At 41.5% G+C, this 17,489-nt stretch overlaps 1 protein-coding gene and 1 long non-coding RNA gene across 2 annotated transcripts in view; one reads left to right on the top strand and one right to left on the bottom strand.

Annotated features, from left to right (window-relative positions):
- Positions 1–17,489, top strand: part of LOC134803830 (uncharacterized) — a 180,380-nt gene that overhangs the window by 108,629 nt on the left and 54,262 nt on the right. The gene's annotated exons all lie outside the window — the stretch shown is intronic.
- Positions 1,346–13,334, bottom strand: LOC134803650 (uncharacterized). The gene is made up of 11 exons (XM_063776435.1): positions 13,299–13,334; positions 12,717–12,983; positions 10,864–11,001; positions 9,347–9,485; positions 8,205–8,365; positions 7,624–7,669; positions 5,999–6,098; positions 4,682–4,832; positions 4,002–4,162; positions 2,717–2,924; positions 1,346–1,555 (listed from the first exon to the last, which is right to left on the bottom strand). Exons 1-11 carry the CDS (start codon positions 13,332–13,334, stop codon positions 1,346–1,348), a joined length of 1,617 nt encoding a protein of 538 aa, XP_063632505.1.

Consider the following 17,489-nt stretch of genomic DNA (forward strand, 5'->3'; position numbering starts at 1 on the left):
TCAATATTATTTAATTTAAATTTCTTACATTTAAGCAGTTTAATTGTGTCGCTTAACTTCAAACTCGGGTAAATCCATTCGACCCTCTCAGCAAATATCTACCATATTACCTTTTCTTAATACCAAAATCGCATAATCTGACAGATGGATTTACCCGAGTTTGAAGTTAAGCGAATCAATTATAATCTTATATTATAAGTTTAAAGGATGTTAACACGCTAATCGATCACTTTAACTAATTCAAAAATAATAAGAAAATGATAGATAAAACAATGAAGTACTTAAATATTACACGACTTGCACGAGCCTAGCCGCTTCCACACAATCGATACGCTCTCATATTAAAATGTAATTCTGATCTAACTTGAAAATTCTATATTCTATTGCTAGTATGTATTTTATGTATTTTTATTCTATAATATTATTTATGTATTTTATGAGTTGACAATACGTTAGTTTACTTTTTCTAAATATTACTGTACATCCCGTAAGTTTGTCTATCTGACCTGACTGGAGTTTTCCTCTCATCTAATCGAAGGTTAGCTGGAAGAGATCCCTTATAGGGATAAGTTCGCCTTTGTACTTCCATTACTGTAATTTATTTTTGTAAACCTGTGTTGTGTACAATAAAGTGATTACTACTACTACTACTACTAAAATTCAAGTAGGTAACATATATTATATAGGTGTTACCAGAGAGGATATTGGGTAGTTATATATATCTTTGGTGTTACTATGTCTTTGTATATTGTCTACGTACCGTAGGTAAGTGAGACAAATCGTCAATTACTGGTCACCGGTTAATTAACCGGCCACCTTATACTAACAATGAATTTTATTCACCTATAAGCAGAATTCATTTTAGAATAAGTAAGTCAATAACTAGCCACCTTATACTAAAATGAATTCTGTTTATAGGTGAATAGAATTCATTTTTAGTATATGGTGGCCATCAGTTATTAAACAGTGGCCAGTAATTAACAAAATACTGGCTACTAATAGTCTGTATCTTTAGGTATTTAAATAAAAGTAAACAAAATCTACCCTCAAATGGCTCCTTAAGTCAGTTGAGGGTAGATGAAAACATTACACGATCAAATAATGTAGGTTAAAGTCAGGTCGTTCAGTGACAGATCCAGGTGGTTTTGTATTTGGTTGGTTAGCCATTCAATATTACAACTACCCGAAAATGTACAAATTATTTGTTTACTTTAATTTAAATACCTAAAGATACAGAATATACCCGTTAAAAATTTTAGCAACGAAAATGACAGCGTAAATTCATACCGCGGCGGTTAGCTGTGACTCGAACACAAAACTTAAATCTAGTCAAAAACTCTCAAATCTATGCTCTCTTGTTCTTAGTAGCCCCGGACCGCAATTTCGGCAGCTTCGGCGTCCAGTCGTCATCATCTGCCTTCTTTCTCTTTCTTCCTCCTTCTTTCTCCTTCCTTAGCACGTCTCTGACCGGGTTATGAGAACCACTTAGCGGTAGCTCCTCAGATGTGTCCTGGTTAGGGAGTTCTACTTCACTAAACTCTTTCAAAGGTGTATTCTGTGAAAAATAGTTATTTGTACAACAAGAGATCAAAGTTTGATATTTCTTCGAGTGCTTATTTTGGGTCCCGTGCAAGCGAAAGATTCTATAATTTAGAATCTTGAGCGTAGTAAGGGATTCAAAAGCGCACGAGATGTAAATAACTTTGATCTCGTGTAGTACACAACATTTTTCACCCTAAGCAGTGAGAACATACCTAGAGGGACAGAGATAATAGAACCCAAGTATATTGAACTTGTATTAGACCCCGCATGTTGAAATGCCTATAAAGGTCACTTGAATGTCATTTTGTCTCACTCAGTGAGCAAAATGCGATTTTGCTCACTGAGTGAGACAAAATGACCCAGTGAGCAAAATCGCATTTTGCTCACTGTTTTTAAGAAGCAAAGTACCCTTGTTCGAGCTGCTGAGGTGAAAAAAACTTTATTTCATTGACATATACTACTAAGAATGGTGCGAGTTCAGCGGTGTCACTCACAAATTCGAATCAATGCGGCCCACGCCAATTTTGGTGTCCAGCAATAGTAGTTGCCGCGCATGCTACGGAACGGACGCCTGCTCACGCTTGCGCCACCTTGCGGTCATATCCGTCGTAATAGACGCGTTTTCTTAGAGAGAACCTTCTGTACCTAGGGGCTGTCCATAAATTACGTCATCGATTTTTGACGATTTTTGACCCCCCCCCCCCCCCCTAAAATCATCCAAACATCATGCTTCGAATGACCCCGTTTCCTCCTTCGTCATGCTACCATCATCCGATGTCCAGACCCCCCCCCCCCTAATTTGAAATGACGTAATTTATGAATAGCCCCCTAGTACTATTATTTATTCTGTGATTACGCGCGCGATTGGTTGCAACTAGTTGCGTTAGACTGCACCATTGGCTCGAATTCGTACGTGACACCCACAACTGGCACCGGCCATTCTTAGTGCCCGTAAGGCCCGTCTTTAAGAAGTACCTAATATATTAAGTCAATGGCACTAACGGCTTGGTCACGACATTGGGCGACTGGCGGCGGCGGCAACTATAGGTTGGAGCGAGACACAGCGATCGGACCTATCGTTCCCACCTATGTTTGCCGTCGCCGCCGGTCGCGCAAAGTCGTGGCCGGGCCGTAAGGCTGCTGGGTGAAAGTGGACTTAATACCGGGCTATTACCTTATTGATAGTGCCAGGCTTGTCTACAACCATGCCGGGGTTAGTTTCCTTGAGCGTGATGGCCTCTATGGGCCCCAGGGCCTCCTCCACGGGGTCCGCGGCCTCAGTCTCGGCGATCACGCGGTCCGCGAGGCTATCGGGCTCCTGGAAGAACTCCTGGCAGGCCAGCTTGAGCCGTATCGGGTTGATACTACGGACGAGCGTCAGACTGAAAAATGTTTAAGCAAAGTTAGTGCTTCAAGTTTATAGTCTGACAAAAGAGGTACCTAACTGTAGAATAAAAAACCGGGCAGGTGCGAGTCGGATTCACGTTCCAAGGGTTCCGTACATTACCCAATTTTTAACAATGTATTTTTTTATGTGGAACGTGAATGAAATGTCTTTAAAAAACCCGTAGGGGCCGATCAAAAACTAAGTAATTTTTTTATTTGATTAATTAAGTCCGACTCACACCCATTTCTTTTGCAAAAAACGGCAAAATAAACACGTTTGTTGTATGGGATACATCATCTGTGAAAATTTCAACTGTCTAGCTATCACGATTCACGAGATACAGCCTGGTGACAGACAGACGGACAGTGGAGTCTTAGTAATAGGGTCCCGTTTATACTCTTTGGGCACGGAACCCTAACAATATTCTCGAAACTTAAATAGGGAGTATTACTGCAATATTCTGCCGCCAGAGTGCAGCACTAATTTGTTTAGTAAACCATAGAGTAACTTATACGAATACATACTAGGCCTTAAACAGTTTTTTGACAAGTTTTCACTATGATATTGATGCATCCAGGCGGTTTGTTTACAGGTGGCCTACCGCGAAATGCGAATATCGAAATTTCTTTATCTGCCTCTCTATCGATCGAATTAGCAAGTGTGATAGAGAGGCAGAAACCGAACTTTCGATTGTCGTGTTTCACGGTAGGCCATGTGATTGACCTAGTGACGCATGATGTGTCATTGATGATGTCAATGAGGTTTGTTTACTGTATGCCTGTATGTGCTAGTCGTGACACCTACGCAGAGCTTTGCCTATACTCCAAAACGTAATTCAAGACCAAAAAAAGTAAGAAAATGTTGCCACTGCAATAATTTGTTTGTAAAATAGTAAATTCCATTTGATAAATAATCACGGTAAGATAATTTATTTATTAGTAATTTTACTCATACTATTTAAAAAAGTATTTTTATTTACTTAAATACAAGACGCGCTAGTAAAAAGTGGCAACATTTTCTTACTTTTTTTGGTCTTGAATTACGTTTTGGAGTTTAATATTCTTTGACTCACTTTCTGGGGTCTGTGTCGTGGAGAATGTTGCGCGAGATCAACAGACTAATCATCTTGGCTGTGCTAGTCGAGGTGAGGTTAAACTTGGCCATCAGCTCTTCGCCGGTGATCGAGGACTGCCGCAAGCACATGGTCAGGGTGCGCCGGAATATGCAGAGACACTGAGGACATACAAATAATTAATAAATAATTCAGCCTACATACGTCCCACCTTGTGGGGGGTCTACCCACCACAAGGTGGACTGACGACCTGGTAAAGGTCGCGGGAGACCGCTGGATGCGGGTGGCGCAAGACCGGTCATTGTGGCACTGTTTGGGGGAGGCCTATGTCCAGTACTATTATTTATTCTGTGTTTATGGCGCCCAGACCAGTACCTTACAGGAGTATCCAGACGGGACTGATCAAATCGGTCGATTTCATCAGAAATGAAATTGGCGTCAATCTCCAATTTTAGATTTATGGTGATATTAGAGCCCTCTAAATTGAATAAATGCCCCAACGAAAATACTGGCCTCACAAATTGGTATTCTTGCGTCCGCACCTCATATTATCGGTAATATCGGTCATTATCGGCAGTTGAATTTGGCGAGCCAAATTGGCGTTTGCGTCCGCACGTCCTGATTCGATCGGGCAATTTTATCAGATTGGCGAAAAATTTACTCGTCTAGATACGCCTTACCTCCTGCTTGCGTGTGTTCCGAGTCAGGCCCGTTAACATGGGGCAGGTGGGCCTCCTGGTGTGGTCTGTGGCGGCGCAGGCCGCGCAACAGTGCTCCGTTACTGGGACCATGAGGCCGAAGCACACCGCGTGCTGATGGGTGTGGCAGTAACTTAAAAAAGATAAAGATAAAATGAGAAACCTGCCAAGTGCGAGTCGGACTCGCGCACGAAAGGTTCCGTACCATTACCACCACTAACTTTAAGTACCTAACTTGTTACTAATATAGTATGGGACTTGCCCTGAAAAAATATTATTCATTCATTTCATTACGCAAAAAACGGCAAAATAATCGCGTTTGCTGTATGGGAGCCCCACTTAAATATTTATTTTATTTTGTTTTTAGTATTTGTTGTTATAGCGGCAACAGAAATACATCATCTGTGAAAATTTCAACTGTCTAGCTATCGCGGTTCATGAGTTACAGCCTGGTGACAGACAGACGGACGGACAGCGGGAGACGATCACAAAACATGTACAGACAACAATAGGAAGAAAATTCGTTAGGTGTGCTTCACGAAATGGACCCAACATAGCATAATGCTAGCTATAAAGCCAGCGCTGGTCTTCCGTAGGGCCCATTCGGTGATGCCATACGACAGATAGAATTAGACCAAGAAAAGTTTGTAACGATTTAGATAGCACACGCAGTGCAAATGTTATTTTAACGTCATACTTCTTAATGAAATGATGACGTATTAAAAATGACGCACCTGTTCCCGGGCATCTAGCTAGCCGTAGGGGGAGCGAAGCGACGTCTTCACAGTGACTCCGAGTCGACCTCGTAATTAATTGACCCGTCTGTAATATTTCGCCATTTTGACAGTGTGAATAAACACTCACCGGCACGTGACGAGCGCCTGTTCGTGGGTATCTATCTTGCCGCAGGGGCAGACAAGTGAGGCCTCCAGTGACTTCGAGTCCTCACAAGTCATCGACCCGTCTGTAATATGTCGCCATTTTCACAGTGTGAGTTACAAACACTCACCGGCACGTGACGAGCGCCTGTTCGCGGGTATCTAGCTTGCCGCAGGGGCAGACAAGTGATGCCTCCAGTGACTTCGAGTCCTCACAAGTCATCGACCCGTCTGTATTATGTCGCCATTTTGACAGTGTGAGTTACAAACACTCACCGGCACGTGACGAGCGCCTGTTCGCGGGTATCTAGCTTGCCGCAGGGGCAGACAAGTGATGCCTCCAGTGACTCCGAGTCCTCACAAGTCATCGACCCGTCTGTATTATGTCGCCATTTTGACAGTGTGAGTTACAAACACTCACCGGCACGTGACGAGCGCCTGTTCGTGGGTATCTATCTTGCCGCAGGGGCAGACAAGTGATGCCTCCAGTGACTCCGAGTCCTCACAAGTCATCGACCCGTCTGTAATATTACGCTATTTTGACAGTGTGAGTTACAAACACTCACCGGCACGTGACGAGCGCCTGTTCGTGGGTATCTATCTTGCCGCAGGGGCAGACAAGTGAGGCCTCCAGTGACTCCGAGTCCTCACAAGTCATCGACCCGTCTGTAATATGTCTTCAGTTTGACGGTGTGAGTTACAAACACTCACCGGCACGTGACGAGCGCCTGTTCGCGTGCATCTAGCTTGCCGCAGGGGCAGACAAGTGAGGCCTCCAGTGCAGACTCCGAGTCGACCTCGCAATTCATTGAGCCGTCTGTAATGTGTATTTCGCTGTTTAGATGAGAGAATGAAATTATACAAGGTTTTATTTATAGTAATGTATTTATGTTTGGGTCTATCTTGCAAGCTAAATTAGACCCACTGCCCATTAGGTATTCTATTAATGTGAAACTTCATATACCATTATTAAATTGTACAACGGGACTTAATCGCGCATTAGAGCCCTACATCCCTAGTGCGCAAAACGTTCAAGTTAAGGGGCTACCCGAGGTTTTTATCGATTTTTGCCAAGTTTTGAATCGTATCTCCTTTTTTTGCACTACGGATAGAATTGTAAGACAAACGGTTATCGGTTCTTCAATCTTTTATGTCCGTTTTTGTCTACCGGATTTTGAAAGAAATGAATACTTATTTTTTTATGATTTTTTTAAACATTGTCTAAAAAACACTTTCTTCGTATCTAGTTTGCTGTGAAGGATCTTACATGTACGAAATCTACATACTTATTTGGGTTCGTCTTTGACGTCTAGAAAAACGTGTGCCTACTAACTAGCCTCGTGTGTTTTAATTTTAAACTAATTAACACAAAAGTTATGGCCAGAAAACCAGTTTTTTAGCTTAAAATTGTTCAACTTTGATGCCAGATATCTCGAAGACAATGAACTTTGAAGTAAATATGGGATACTATATATTGCTTAAAGCCGTTGCTGTTAATATAATAAGCTACTAAAGACATTAGAAAACTAAGGGATTCAGATCGAACGTCATTGGCGGGGGGTAGCCCCTTAATCAAAAAACCGGGCAAGTGCGAGTCGGACTCGCGCACGAAGGGTTCCGTACCATAATGCAAAAAAAAACGAAAAAAAAAAGCAAAAAAAAAAAAACGGTCACCCATCCAAGTACTGACCACTCCCGACGTTGCTTAACTTTGGTCAAACATCACGTTTGTTGTATGGGAGCCCCATTTAAATCTTTATTTTATTCTGTTTTTAGTATTTGTTGTTATAGCGGCAACAGAAATACATCATCTGTGAAAATTTCAACTATCACGGTTCGTGAGATACAGCCTAGTGAAAGACGGACGGACGGACGGACGGACGGACGGACGGACGGACAGCGAAGTCTTAGTAATAGGGTCCCAATGAAATATTTGTCAAAACACTTATTTGCTTAACTGCTGATGGACAGCCCTAGACATCCACCTTAATGTGTAGTTTTAGAAGTTGTTTCTAAGTTGATTATTCTGTGTGTTTAGTAGCTTACCCCTAAATTCATCATCTTGTGTATTTACTGGTGGTGTATCCGATGGCTGAAACAAAAGGGAGTTTTAAGACGAAAGTGGAGGACCACCTTGAAACCGCCTTTTCATACAATCGTTGTACCTATTTTCCTTTCTAGAAATGACTATGACAGCAATTTTTTTTTCTTGATTTTTCATTAAGTATAAATTTATGAGAGTTAATGAGAGAGCATTTAAAAATTTGTATGGAATTCGTTTTTCGCTCCTAACTCTTGTAATCTATAATAAAGAAATCCTAAAAACTATAAATTTAAAAAACAAACCGCTCCCTGCCTTTCTCGGAGCAAAGGTGCCCATGATGCTTGCAGCATTTCCACGCTGGATCACCACGGACAGCCTTAGCTCAAGGAATGACTCGGAGCGGGGGCCCTAATGTAACGTTTATAACCTTATTTCAGAAATACATTTTTTATACTACATCTACAGTTTTCTTTAATCTACGATAACCGATTCTGTGTGCCTTGTTGATTCTCTGTGTTGCTCAAAGGCACACAGAATCGGTAATGTACTTAATGTAAATGATTATAAATCCTGCTTCACTGACCTCAGGGTCAGGCATGAGGCCGGGCACGAAGGCGCGCGCTACGAGTGCGTGGTGCGGCGTGCCCACGCGGCCCAGGCGCACGGCCGCGCGCAGCGTGTCCGACACCGGGTCCGGTCCGGTGCTCGCCTCGAAACCCGGTGCCTGGTACTCGAGAGGGGCATCTAAGGGGACCAATGGGTATTAATCCCCTTATTCATAAACGTCTACTAAAGTTGACACGCCAATAATAATCGTTTGTCCCTTTCCATCATACCAATTCGTCGGAAAGGAACAAACGATTATTATTGGCGTGTCATCTTTAGTAGACGTTTATGAATAAAGGGGTATAAGTGAACAATAATCACAGAACAAATAATGAATGAATGAATGAAAATGAATTAAAACATTTATTTTCAGGCAACTATTGGCCCATAGATAAATACCTTAAAACTAGCATACATATTATTACAAAATATATCTTAAAACTAAAAACACAATTATGGCTGCGATGCAGTTCGCAACCGCGCAGTGTCAGGGAGCCGGCCGCGAAACCGCCGGAACTTGACACCCTTCGGCCAAAACTCCTCCTTGGTGAAGGTCGCTAGATGTTCAATAATGGTACTACCGTATAGATAGGAAACTTCCTACAAAACCGAAGTTTGGCAGCGGTTCAGGGTCGAATCATGCTGTCCCTTTCTAATATATGGCACTATCATTTTCGGCCATAGAAGGTAGGATCCTATAGAAGTGGTATACGCGTGCCTCCGTGAGGGACAAAACATACGCAAATGCGTCACTATGATTGGTCGAATTTATTTGTTGCCCACCATTATCCATACTAAAAAGAGGTGGGGAACAAAAAATATGTGAGACTGTGACAAAGACAAACAATAATAGCGCTTTCTCTGCTACTCCTACTGAAAGATACGTAAGACTATCCCGTTCTGTCAGTTATCCCCACCACTCATGCCCAATCCAGTTATACTAGATTAATGTTTTCGGCTATTTAGGGTTGTCAAAATTCAAGCCATTATCTTATCTGTGATCTTGCACGCAAAGGGACATCAAGTTATGTCAACCCTGATAATGCTTGGAGCAATGCTGAGCCGAACGGAGCCGAGTTTGCCCGAAGTCAGGAGTGTCTCCCCACTGGTAAAGCTTACCTTCATTGTAGTATAATCTTAGACTTATATCAAAGTCTAGCGGCAATGGTACTTGAGAGTTCTGATACACGAAGAGTGACAGAGTCCTCATGAACATCACGGTCTGATTCTGCACCGACTCCATGGAACACCGCATCGCCTTCGGAATAGAATAAAATAAGTTTTTGGCAAAAACAGATAGACAGATGGACAGCGGAGTCTTAAGGATGACTCACGTTAGGCTGGGCCGTGTCCGACCCGGAGCTTCCGGCGCATCGTTTTCTATGGAAAGCATCACGTGATCGCCTGTCATGTCATAGAAAAGTAAGCGCCGGAAGCTCCGGCCCGGGCACGGCCCAGCCTAACGTGAGTCATCCTCCGTCCTCCATCCGGGGACACGGCCCGGTCTAAAGGCCGTAACACACTATCGCACCGCACCAAGGTCATTGTGCGACGCACCGATAAGTAAGAGCGAGAAAGAAATATCGCTTTCTCGCTCTTACTTATGGGTGCGTCGCACAATGACCTTGGTGCGGTGCGATAGTCTGTTACCACTATAACATGAGTCATCCTTGTATAGGGTCCCGTTTTTACCCTTTGGGTACGGAAAACTAAAAACCTTGTAAAATAAGCGCTGGTGGCCTAGGAGCTATTCATAAATTACGTCATTTCAAATTAGGGGGGGGGGGGGGTCTGGACATCGAATGACGGTAGCACGACGTAGGAGGAAACGGGCTCCTTCGTGGCATGATTTTTGGATGATTTTAGGGGGGGGGGTCCAAAATTGTCAAAAATCGATGACGTAATTTATGGACAGCCCAGTAGCAGTAAGAGCGTGCGACTTTCAATCCGGGGGTTCAAACCTCGGCTCGTACCAATTTTTCGGAACATATGTCATTTGATATTTACCAGTCGCTTTTCGGTGAAGGAAAACATCGTAATAAAGAAATCGAACTAATAAGACCTACCGGTCGAAGTATTTAGCAGATGGCGCCAGCATAGCTTGCCCTATCAATCCCTAGAAATGTGTCAAATTTCTGTATTTTCTTAAATTTTTTTTTTTCAAACAAGTTAAGCAGCACAACAGTAAAAATACCAAACCTCTGCTAACTTACACAGTAAATTAAAGAAAAAGAATACGAAGGATATATAATGGAATTTTATGCCCTGGATGCTCTTTAAGCCAAATCTCCTAGAAAAAGGGGCAAGCTATGATGGCGCCATCTATGCAAACCTTTGACAGTTGCCAACCCCATTCATTCATAATTTCTCCATGCATAACAAAAAAAACCGGACAAGTGCGAGTCGGACTCGCCCACCGAGGGTTCCGTACTTTTTAGTAATTGTTGTTATAGCGGCAACAGAAATACATCATCTGTGAAAATTTCAGCTGTCTAGCTATCACGGTTCATGAGATACAGCCTGGTGACAGACGGAAGGACGGACGGACGGACGGACGAGCGGACAGCGGAGTCTTAGTAATAGGGTCCCGTTTTACCCTTTGGGTATGGAACCCTAAAAAGTTAAGTATAAAATACCTTATCTGTGTTCCTATTCTTAGAGTTGATGTTCATCGAGACGCCATCAGAGTTGTATGTGTACTCGAAGATGTAGTATTCGAAGAGATTCTCGGGAACGCAATTGCCATTGTAGAAACAGAGGGCCAGCTGGTGGACCTGAGGACAAGAATTCGAGTCTTAGGCCTATAGTTCGTTTTTTTTAGCATTAGAAAGAACTTGAAAGAAGGTAAGCGATTTTGACATGTCTTTTAATTGAAAAACGCTTTTTAAAAATCAATAACTATTACTTATGAAAGCAGAAGAATATAAATGATCGTATTAGATTCATAATTGTTACATATTTGCCCACACTTATTTTTAAAATGTGTTTTTCAATTAAAAGACACATGAAGATTGCTTACCTTATTTCTAATGCTAAAAAAAAACGAACTATAAGGCGCAATTCATTTATTCTTCTTCGTCATGGTCGTGACCTCATGTCTGAGGGACGTGACTCCTATGGGGTATTCTTTCAACCACTGCTCTCCAGGCCTCTCGATCTTCGGCCATCTGCATTGTTGCCTGGAGCGAAGTCTGGGTAATATTTTGGACCACATCTGACCATCTACTAGGTGCATGCCCTCTACTCCTTCGTCCGTCGACACTCCCGGTAATAATGCGCCTTTCTAGCGTGTCCGGCCCGCATTCATTTATTACGTAAGACAATTATTGCCAGTTTTTGACCCCCTCCACCCCTGTGTAAGAAAAAATAAGAATAGTCTTCTTTCCCCCCTATATTACGTAAGAATCTAAACCTAAAGGATAGAATGATGTTTAAGTAAGTATTTTTCAAAAAAATCTTATTTGTAATGTTTGTACCTACAAAGGTACTGGATCCCGTACCCGATTAAACGGACTCTGCACCGTGTTTGATAGCATAGAGTGTGAATTAAAATAAAACGTATTTTTGTGTGATCTTACGATTCTTACGTCTTACGTAAGAACTATGAAAACCCCCTCCCGCCCCCTTGTAAGAAAAAATAAGAAATGTGTTCCAAGTGTTCCAACCCCCCTCCCCTAAATCGTCTTACGTAATAAATGAACGATACCGCGGAACCCTAAAATGTTGGCCGAAACAGCTCCAAAGTCCCTAAAGGCCCCTGTACATATTGGGCCAACGCTGGCCAGTCCAAGGGACGCAGCCATGCGGTAGAATGAGATAGCAATATCAGTTGCTCCCTCTAACGCATAAATGCGTCCCTCAGACTGGCCCAACATGTAAGTACAGGGGCCTTAAAGCGCCTACAAAATGGCAGGTGGCAATCAAGCTTCGCACGATCCAAGGTCACCAAGGTGACCTTGACTTTAGACGGGCACAATACTCACAATTTGGTGCTAATTAACTACTTATTAGTCATAGTCTAATAAAACATGGTCTTCCATTCCCAGAGTGACACGGGGCTACGTCACAACAACATGGCCGCTATATATAGCGCTATCGCATATTATCATATAGCGCTGTCGCATGATGACGTAAGCCCGTGTCAGTTAGGTGACCTAGAAAAGACGGGAATGGAGTACCAGGCGGAGTATATTATTATACCATGCTTATTAGTCTACGTACCCCCATATTCATAAACGCCCTACAAGCCTCAATTAGCTAATAAAATTAAATAATCGTTTATCTGTCATTTTGAATTATGTATTTGTAAAGGGATAAAACATTATTTAACTAAATCAGGCCCGTAAAGTTTTATGAATAACGGGATTACTCCACGGTACACAAAATTACCAAGGTCGCAGTGCTAGACTCGCTGCCGACCGTGTAGTACGTAGTCACTTTGTTATTTGGTGGAATACCACCCTTATACGCAAGCCACATAGGTACTTACATATTTTTTCTCGAACGCTTCAAACGCGTTTTTCATGGAAGAGCTCACGAACTGGGCCATATCATCGGCACATTTCACCTTCAACAGCTTCATTTTAAGTCCCGCGAACATCTCGCTATTGTAGCTCTCTTCCGGTAACGCGTTTTTACAATACGTTATGGTACTCAACGCCACGACGGTCAATTGTTTTATAAAAGTCACAGAACTCGTGTAGTTCTCGGTGACTTGTTTCGGGAACAATGTTATCCATTCCTTCTCTGATACTACCTGAAAAAAAACAAAAGCAGTTCAGTTCGTAAATTTTGTAATAACCTAAAACTTCTCAAGGTCATACTCCTTTAGCAATCCTTTAGTATTGCAAATACAATAGTTCCTAATAATTATGTCGTTTTTTACTTAATCAACAATTCAACATCAAAGTCATAATAATTCTATCAGATGTAGGCATAGTTATAGCTGATAGACGCAAACATTTTTCTTTCTTAAGCAATACAATCATGTACCTACATATTTCATCATGTACAATCAAATACTTATTTACAATGCTTATTTACTCAAAATAAAACAAAATATTTTACATACCTGGCGGGTAGGAGCTTGAATTGCAGTTGCGGACATATTTAGTAGTTTATTTCACGCCGAAAACAATAAAATAATACTATGAAAATGCACCGTAAAGTAACGCATTCCAAATGAGAAAGTTTTTTTTTTCAATTGTTTCCCGCCAAAGCGTTGAGCGTTATTTTAAACCTCTTCCACACGAGCTATTTTTGTTCTGTTCAAAATATCCGGTTCCGGGTTAAGGCTTCTACAAACGTTGCAACCAAGGCCCCAACGTTTTCTGTTCACTTTGACGGCGCAGCAACTAGTATCACTTCTCTCTCCTCGCTCTTTTAAAAATGCCATTTGTCAAAAAAGGACAACCATACTGTTGACAAGATGAACTTCAAATCCAAGTGTTGCCTTTTTTGGTGCATCCAGGCTGTGTATGTGTGCGTAAAAACGTGTATGTGTGCTCTTTTAGGGATGTGCAAAGTCGATTTTAATCATGTTATATATCGATAAACGCTACACAGTGGAACGAAATAGCTATTAATTGAAGCTTCAATATCTTCGTTAGACATAAACATAATTGAAATGCTAATGAATAATAAATATATTAGAATATAATAAAATAATTCAACTTGAACTTGAAACAGGAAACTATTTTAATTAAATATCTGAACGTTCCCTTCGTTCCCTGCAGGGGCGTGAAGCCCCCTCCAGACTATGCGCGTGAATCGCGGGCGAAGCAGCGAACGCGAGTGTGGCGTCGATTTCGCAGATTGTTCACGCCTTCGCGCCTTGTTCTCCGTTTTTTGTCGGTATTTCGGCCCGCGTCAAAGGAGACGCGAAGCGCGAACTTGCAAGACTAATTTACACACTATTTTGGCTCTTCTGTGGCAAGATAATTATACGAGTATTATGATTATATTATATTAAGCAGCTATATTTTACGGTTTCACAAGAAAACAAAATGGAAAAACAGCTAAATCACGTATGATGCCATAGATAACTAACAGTTAAACTCGATCAGCTGATGCTTTTCCGCCATCTTGCCGCAAACCAAACTGCGAAATAGCCGTGAAGTGTGCGAGTGTGGAGTCATACGTCAACTTCGCGATATGTTCGCTCCGCGACGTCGCGGCGCGATTCACGCACATAGTCTGGAGGGGGCTTGAAGATGAAACCACAATAAAGAATAAAAGCGTTTTTGTTCATTTTAGGTATCGTTAAACCTTTAGCCCCCTCCAGACTATGCGCGTGAATCGCGGGACAAGCCGCGAACGCGAGTGTGGAGTCGATTTCGCAAGTCTGCGTTCAGGACTCCACACTCGCGTTCGCGGCTTTGCGCCGCGATTCGCGCACGAGTGTGGAGGAGGCTTTTGAAGTAAAATTAACATTGCAAGAAATGTCGATAGTTTATCGATATGACTTTATCGACATGGCTACAGTAAGGTGGTGTTATATTCTTAATCGTACACTAAACAAAAGTGGCAACAGTGACAGCTCGCTGAGACGGGATCTCTATATATTAAATCTGTCACTGTAACCACTTTTGTTTAGTGTACGATTAACAATGTAACTCCACCTTGCTGTAGCCATGTCGATAAAGTCATATCGATAAACTATCGACATTTCTTGCAATTTTAATTTTACTTCAAAAGTTTAACGATACCTAAACGAACAAAAACCATGAATCTAGGATATACCTGGATCTGGCATGAGTGGTGGGGGTAACTGACAGAACGGGATAGTCTTATGTAACTTTCAGTAGGAGTAGCAGCGAAAGAACTATTATTGTTTGTCCTCGTCACAGTCTCATATTTTATTTGTTCCCCACCTTTTTTTAGTATGGATAATGGTGGGCAACAAATGAATTCGACCAATCACAGTGTCGCATTTGCGTATGTTTTGTCCCTCACGGAGGCACGCGTATACCACTTCTATACGATTCTACCTTCTATGACAAAAACGCTTTTATTCTTTATTGTGGTTATCAGGGCTATAACCGCGAAAATCGAAGTTCGCAAATTGCGGGCATTTTTCTCTGTCACTCTAATTACGCCTTCATTGGAGTAAAAGAGAAAGATCCCCGCAATTTGCGAATTTCGGTTTTGGCGGTGGCCCCTCAGATCACAATTTTATCGTCACGCCCCAGCAGGGAACGAAGGGAATGTTCAGATATTTAATTAAAATACATAAACCTACTAAAATATGTGTTCCGCAATAATTGAATTATTTTATTATATTCTAATATTCATTATCCATTAGCATTTCAATTATGTTTATGTTTAACGAAGATATTGAAGCTTCAATTAATAGCTATTTCGTTCCGCTGTGTAGCGTTTATCGATATATAACATGATTAAAATCGACTTTTCACATCCCTAAAAGAGCACACATACACGTTTTTACGCACACTTACACAGCCTGGATGCACCAAAAAAGGCAACACTTTGATTTGAAGTTCATCTTGTCAACAGTATGGTTGTCCTTTTTTGACAAATGGCATTTTTAAAAGAGCGAGGAGAGAAAAGTGAGTAGTTGCTGCGCCGTCAAAGTGAACAGACAGCGTTGGGGCCTTGGAATTTTCTAAGGAATTTTCTGTACGGAATAACATGTGCAAGGGAGACAGCGCTATGCTAAATCACATGCATAATGCCGTCTCGCTTGCTGACAGGTGCAAGTTTCCGTACGGAAACCGAACGAAAATTCCGTATGTTTGCTCTAAAGGTTAAAAACCTAACGCAAATAATCGAATGTGTGCGCTATGCTTACGGAACGTCTGTTGCCAGCCTAATAGTGATAACACACTATCGCACCGCACCAAGGTCATTGTGCGACGCACCCATAAGTAAGAGCGAGAAAGCGATATCTCTTTCTCGGTCTTACTTATCGGTGCGTCGCACAATGACCTTGGTGCGGTGCGATAGTGTGTTACGTTACGGCCTTAAAGTAGCTAACACACTATCGCACCGCACCAAGGTCATTGTGCGACGCACCCATAAGTAAGAGCGAGAAAGCGATATCTCTTTCTCCCTCTTACTTATGGTGCGTCCCACAATGACCTTGGTGCGGTGCGGTAGTTTGTTAGCTACTTTATAGTGGTAATACCATAGATATATAATATACATAGATGACGCCTCAGCGAGCTGTCACTGTTACCACTTTTGTTTAGTGTACCAAAGAGAATATAATCACTACGTTTTAAGAGACGGGACTTCCATACTAGCGATTTGATTAGTCTGTGTGTATGTTTGGTTATCCAATCATTACCAACATGTATGACAAACAACTGTCAAAGAGCAATAGTACCAACATAACAGACTTAAATAGTGTAGTATACTACACGCTTGCGTATTTTATCGATATCGATAAATTGGGGAGGGTTGAAACATGGGCCCCTGACAACAAATTTCGTACTCGAAATCAGGTTAGAATCGAGTCCATATTTAAATCGTATGTTATATATAGTGTTCTTTGAGTGGACTAATACATGGTTGGACTTAAATGTGAGCACGATATTTATTTGTTAAAATAAAAATATGTAGAAAGATTTTTTTTAATAATTTAATATAATTAATTTAAAATACATCCCGAAGGTTCGACGGTGCACAGGTAACAGAGGAAAATGTGTGTTCGCCTGATTAAATGTTTTTTTTCTCTGTATTATATTCTTGAATAATAATAAAAGGCTTCCTTTACAATTTATTTGACCCACTGCCTGCATCTGAAAACATTTAATGATTAAAACAGACACACATACATGTTCTTATATTTTAAGTAAAAATCTTAAATAATAGGGAATATTACGCAAAACTCTGCGTAGCGCCACTACCACTATCTGTCACAATCTGGGGGTCTACCGCGAAACAAGAAAATCGAAATTTCGTTATATGCATCTTCTCGGGGGTCATAAGATAGTCCTAAGACCTTAACAATTGATTTATCCTGATCAACCTCTTTATCACTGTATCACTCTTGCATATTCGAGCGATAAAGAGGCAGATAACTAAATTTCGATTTTCGCGTTTACCGGTAGGCCCTGGTTAACAAACCGCCTTGATGCATCAATGTCATAATTTATTGTCTGTGAAAACTTGTCATAAAACAGTTTAAAGGCAGAGTATGTATAAGTTAGTCTATGAATTTACTAGAGTCGGTAGTGCTGCACTCTGGCGGCAGAACATTGCAGTAATATCCCCTATTACTAGATTCCAAAAATATTAT

The sequence above is a fragment of the Cydia splendana genome, chromosome 27 (assembly GCF_910591565.1).
Source record: "Cydia splendana chromosome 27, ilCydSple1.2, whole genome shotgun sequence".
Taxonomy (NCBI): Eukaryota; Metazoa; Arthropoda; class Insecta; order Lepidoptera; family Tortricidae; genus Cydia; species Cydia splendana.

Excerpts from the sequence above, each read along its gene's own strand:
- LOC134803650 (XM_063776435.1), bottom strand. The coding sequence starts at position 13,334 with ATGTCCGCAACTGCAATTCAAGCTCCTACCCGCCAG. Across the intron at positions 4,833-5,998 it reads CAGGCGCTCGTCACGTGCCG|TTACTGCCACACCCATCAGC; the intron begins GTGAGTGTTTGT and ends ATCTTTTTTAAG. Across the intron at positions 1,556-2,716 it reads AGCCTGGCACTATCAATAAG|AATACACCTTTGAAAGAGTT; the intron begins GTAATAGCCCGG and ends TATTTTTCACAG.